The sequence below is a fragment of the Melopsittacus undulatus genome, chromosome 7, assembly GCF_012275295.1.
Source record: "Melopsittacus undulatus isolate bMelUnd1 chromosome 7, bMelUnd1.mat.Z, whole genome shotgun sequence".
NCBI lineage: Eukaryota > Metazoa > Chordata > Aves > Psittaciformes > Psittaculidae > Melopsittacus > Melopsittacus undulatus.
Genome location: NC_047533.1, coordinates 9622614 through 9628640, shown reverse-complemented (window position 1 = coordinate 9628640; position 6027 = coordinate 9622614). Strand labels below are relative to the sequence as shown.

At 39.8% G+C, this 6027-nt stretch overlaps 1 protein-coding gene across 3 annotated transcripts in view; it reads right to left on the bottom strand.

The window, feature by feature from the left end:
* ADD1 (adducin 1) overlaps window positions 1–6027 on the bottom strand; it is a 59902-nt gene that overhangs the window by 2578 nt on the left and 51297 nt on the right. For all 3 annotated transcript variants that reach the window (XM_034064883.1, XM_034064881.1, XM_034064882.1), the window contains 2 exons: window positions 5844–6000; window positions 3853–3948 (listed from right to left, as the gene is read on the bottom strand). In XM_034064883.1, the coding sequence (XP_033920774.1) occupies window positions 3853–3948; window positions 5844–6000 (253 nt within the window). The remainder of the gene's footprint in view (window positions 1–3852; window positions 3949–5843; window positions 6001–6027) is intronic.

Here is a 6027-nt window from a genome sequence, read left to right as displayed (position 1 = left end):
ATTCCAAATCTCAATTCTTTTTTCTTTTGATGGAATAAAACTTAATTGCCAATTTGCAGGGATCAATACAAACAAATCCACTGATTTCTAAAGGGCTGGCTTACCAATTTGTAATCAAAATGCTTGGATTTTTATAACATAGTCCCATGAGACCTAACAGCTGCTGCTTCAGAATACGATCTCCTATCACAAAGGCTTCACTTGTTTCGCAAGATATGAGTATAAATTATGGATACCTGCAAGTTAAATCCATGGGGTTTATCAAATTAAATGAGCTCAGCAGGTTATGCAATAACAGCTTTCGTTCTTAATGTATGTGATGTCTAACAGCAAAACTCACCCCTGTAAAAGGAACATCGAAAACCTGGTGCCAACTTCATGTCCAAAGGTGAACTTCACCACTGCTCCCTCAACAGTAACACTTCTCTCCTTCACTACTACACTTTAGAGATGTTCTGTTTACAGCTCCTCTTTGTGCATAACACATTTAACAACCTGCAGCTTTTAGAGCTCCCTGCAACGCTCATCACTGCGCTGGAACCAAGAAGGATCTCGTCAGCTGTGTCAAATATGCCCCCACTGATGTTATGTAAGGAGGAATTCAGAACAAAATCCAGGCCATGCTCATTGTACGGCACAAAAGGCAACTATTTTTTCCCCCTCTTTTAAAATCTTGTTCATTTTAATTTGAAAAGGCTGAAGGCTTTCATAAGAATTTACAGAAAATAGTTGATACTTTCCCGTTTTTCCTATGGAAATGACAAGTGGTTTTTTTATTCCTGCCAGATGGGAGTGTTAATCCTCTAACATATTTTAGAGGGCTCTGTTCTGTGAATACCTGCTAGAAAACCAACATGTTTTGCTTAGAGCACCATGAGCTTCTAATAGGTTAAATCAACAGCACACACTAGTATTCAGTGCCAAACACTCGGAATGCACGAGTTAGCAGTTTAAAAGTTAAAATGCAGGCAGGACTTAGAGGAAGAAGAGAAAAAGCCATTATGTACATTGCAAGCTGCCCCCTGAACTCTGGTTTAACCTGAGTCTGTGATGCACAAACCTGTAAGAAGCACCACCTACAGTTCACTCATTTTACTTTACAGGAATTAACTGAACACCTGCTGATGTCTTCTCCCTATGATCCAGGGACTGGATGCCTGGGAATGGCTCAAACCTGTGCCAGGGGAATTTAGACTGGCCTTGAGGGAACATGTCTTTACCGAGAGGGTGGTCAAACCCTGGAGGAGGCTCTCTAGAGAGAGGTGGCTGGTGCCCCAAGCCTGTCAGTTTAGGAGGCATTAGGACAATGCCCTTAACAACATGCTTTAACTTCTGGTCAGCCCTTATGGTCAGGCAGTTGGACCAGATCACTGTTACTGGTCCCTTCCAACTGAAATAGTCTTCTCTATTCATTAGCTACCCCAGTTGTTACAGAGCAGGCACCACGTTATACTGCCAGTCAGTTTCATGGTATCTTTTAAAAAAAACTTTAAAAGAAAGTTTTAAACAAAGTTTTTTTTTTTTTAAAAAGGGATTATAAATTCTTAAAATGAAAGAACAGGAAGCTACAGGCATTTGCCAGTTGGCCTAAGCACTGGATAAATGCAAGCGGGTTTATAACTCATTAATCCAGGACTGCTATCTTTCCCAGTCTGTCACGTTACCATCAGCTTTCCTAAATAGATTAGCATTATGCTGGAATCAAACAAACATCTGCTTACCCAGCTCACTAAGGGCAGTATTTTACCAGAACTGGGTGGATTCACAACATTCCACATTTGATGAAGACAGCATGCAGTATGCAAACATCTTAGTTCTACTTGATGGATTCCAGTAATGGAACTAGGAAGGTTTAAGAACGCATCTTGCTGCAGAATCTATTTACGGTTTAAGAACTCAGCAGGACCTCAAAACTTCTGAAGCTTTTTAGAATACTCATGCCTAGATCCATGCTCCTGCTATCTATATACTGTGATGTAAGAGTTTGAAAAGTAACATTAATACTGGCGAGCACTTACAATTCTCATTATTTATGAAGAATAAAGGGTTATGTTTTTTCCAACACAAACATGTGGACAAACATACAAACTAGGCCATAACTGAGTTAACACAAAACAGTTTGCTGACTTCAATAGAGGAAAAATATGAGGTCAAAAGGTTGAGAAGCAGCTCTATACAGAGACCACTGTCATTCAACAGAACTGCCAACCAAAGTCATCATGGGCATGAACTTCCAGTTACTCTCTAAAATGAGCTTTGTATGTTTGTCCTCAAAAACTTACACAACTACAAGAGTTTGTGGAGCACAATTCTTAAGTTGAAAGAATCTTCAGGTGTTAGAATTTACTTGTAACACCACAGGTGTCTATGCTGTAGTTTCACTTTTGTAACAATGACAAACACGCTGACTTTCGGATATAACAGGACATACAAATGGAGGGGGCCAAACGTAAGTATTATTTCAAAGTATAATCTGAGGTAGCCCTGCAGAGCCAGCTGAAACAGATGTAGAAGTTGCTGCCACCATGTTCTTGCTGTTATTCCTTTGTTGGAATTTGGATTTCTCCACAGCTGACACATACAACATTGGAGTAGTTCCATATCCACTCTGTGCAGAAGTCTGCTGGGTAAGTTTCAGTCAATGCCAGTGGTAACACTTTTGCATGCACTGGAATAGATGAGGAACTTTCTTCCATGTCACTACCAGGTCCATAGCACGTTGTATAGGCAGCAGCAAACTGCTGGGGCAGAAACTCCCAGACCTGTTTCAGCTGTATCTGAAAGACAACTTCAGACTATTCCTTTTCAAACTGAGGAACTGGACACACAGATATGGAAACACATAATGTCACTTCCAGTCTCTCGAAGGGGGAGTGCATTTTCATGTAAGAGCTGTAACTACCTAGACTTTCATGAAGCCAACAACTCAAGACATCAGTGTCTCAACTGAAAGGGCCTGCTTAAGAAAAAAAAAAGCAAAACCAACAACCCCTTAGTAAACAAAGATGCAGGAGTGAAGCAAAGCACATAAGCAGGTCAGAGTATGGAATGATACTTACTATGGTAACAGGTACTCTTTAGCATATCCATCTCCTGTTTGTAACGCAGCCACAAGAAGAAAAAAGCACAAGTAGAGAATCTATGCATTCATCACAGCCATTGTGTTAAGTTAAAAGAATGGTTGCAACCATTCTTATCGAAAACACGATGAGATGACATATTGAATGGAAGACTAACAGACAAGTGATATGTCCAATGCACAAGGTAAAGGAAACAAGACAAAAATTAGATTACACCTCTTCAAGATTGTTATTTTACCCTTTTTTTGAGGAAACTGTGGACTTTACCAGCCCTGCTCTCTTTTTAGTTAAAACTATTACATAAGGTGAGCAAATAAAGATATTTAGAGTCAAATTGAATGTTGAAAAAGAAAATTATTTACTGAGGTGTAATCCAAGTACAATAATGTTTAAGAAATGTGCAATCAGCGAAGGTGATGTACCAAAGCATCCAGATTTGTGTCTGGTTCACATCAGACACTACTCATTTTCTAAGAGCCACCATTTCTCACAGAAAATGTACAAAAGGGTAAATCAGTAGAGAAACACCAAGAGATGACAAGGCAATTCTGAAGAGATGAAAATTTGTCTTTATACTAATGCACACTTCTTTATTATTGTAAAGAGAACTCCCAGTACACTCACAGTTTAGTGGAGTACATTTTAGGCAGTATAAAAATAAAGTACAAGACAGAATTTACCTTTATTAGCTACTAGTTCATATATTTTCATGCGTCAGTCACTAGTGATGCAGTTACTGGGTTTCCCTGGCCCCCACATGAGCAGAACATACCTTCCTCTATTTTAATCGGCGTGCTGGGAGGAGTGCGGGCTGAAGTGGGATCAGGGGGACTTCTTTCTTTCTGTGGCCTGCCATCTTCTGAAGGTTCTGCAGATGTAGAAAGGCAGAGGAAACCTTTCAGCATGCGAGAAAACAAAAGTCTCCTTGTGCTCCATGTGCACAAGATTTGAATACGTTTTCCTGAATCAAAATTCTGCCAGGATATGAAATAATACCAAAGCAAGCAAAAGGAAAATAAGCGATAGCTTGATATTAACAGAACTGTTCAAGTCACAGCTGTGCTCTGTGGTGGTTTTTGTTTTTCCAAAAGGGCATGAACAATGTAATAGTTTATGAATTGGTTTATCATGCTGTTCTAAAGAAAACTGCTGAGGAAAAGCCACAAGGAAGAGATAAACAAACGGGGGGTGGGAGGGGAAAACCCTTTCAGACCTAGGCAAGAGAATGCTCTTTTGCTTACTTTGTATTGCTGAGACTCTGAGTAAACAAATTTGCATCCCCAAAGAAGAGAATATTGCATGAATAATCAGAGAAACATGCAGTAATTAAGTGATTCAAAACAGATTTCACAGTGGTTTTATGAGTTTGTAATTAGTAAGGAAGGTCCCTCTTACTTCCAGGTTTAAACATTGAGTACACCATGTATCAGGAACAGTACTAAAACATTTTTCTGTACAGTTCACCTACACAATTAAAAGTGAAATCAGCCCCACAGATGAGAGTCAACTGATAGAATCTCCAAATAGTGTAGCTAAAGAGGTTGTTTCTTAGATTGCAAGCACAACTGTACCATATTAATAATACCTGAGGCCTCAGCCAAAAGGACAGGATTGGACCTTAATGCTTTGACCACTGCAGTATGAAATTCCTTATGGGAGGACTTCTGCCCATCTGGCTCTTCTCGGTTAAGATGTGTGTTGACTTGCTGCGCGGTCTGACAAGAAACCCATGCAGCAGCAAACTGAGTGTTATCTAAAGATTTAGACAGTGATGATACGTCACAATCTGGTAAAGTCTTTGTATCTGGTTCCTTGAAAGGCTTCTGATTTGCCTTTCAAACACAGATTCTTTTATCTATTTTGCTCACTGATGGTTTGATTTCTAAGTAATGTGCTCTGTTCCCCAGGTGGGGTCTGTCTCAGTGACATAGTCTCTCCATATTTTGGTATCTTATCTAAGAAGGATGTAGCAATGTTATTGAGAGAATAAATAATATGCCAGCTACACAAGCGTAACAGCAGAATATCCCACCCCACACAGTCCAATACTGGACTAACTGAACACATATAATCTACAATGGCTCCTACATCATCAAAAGGCAGAAGCCAGGAGGACACACTGCATGAGAAAAGACACTTCTGGTTCTTGCATTGCTCAAATTCAAAACCTAACAACAGATGAGCATCTAAGTATCATCCTTTAACATTATAGAGAAGTAAAGCAGGAGAACCACTTCAGATGCAACAACCATCTCCATAAGTCTACAATAATTTACAAAGTCTGTTTTGGGGGACATGTGTCATTTCCAAGTAGCCATCAAACATAGTTCTGTACCTTCCCCTTTCAACAGGCTTCTCAAATCCACAATTTTCAATGAGGTAGAAAACTCCAGTTTTGCTGCTAAAAAGCAACACTACTCTCTCACCCTAGACTATATCTACTGCCAAGAGAAACAAAGTGAACAGTCTGCAATGCTCTGCAGCACCTGAAAGGCTTTTTTGACTGCATTACCTGGCCGTCCTAAACACCCAGTTTGTCTACTAGGATAATTTTTAAGAGAAGGTTGATGCACTTTACAGAATACTCCATTAACACTCAGATTGCACATTCTGTCTCCAATGTGCCTTTACGTTTTTAAGTGACACTGGGCAAACCAAAACACGCTGAAGCTGAATACTTAATCCATGGTCTTTGCAGATAACCCACTTTCCAATTAGTAATAAACTCGGTCTGCTGCAGAAAAAACACACACAGAAACAAACCTTCTGGTCCCTTCTGCTTTCTTTCTACTTCTTTGCGATACTCTTCCAGTTCTCGATCCGTGAGTTTATTGAAGGGATTTGGTCCTGTTGTGCTCACTATGACTTTGGGTTGATATTCCTTCTCAATTATTGCCTTTGACGCAGTCACCAGTTCTCCCTGACAAAAGACAATTAAGATACATCT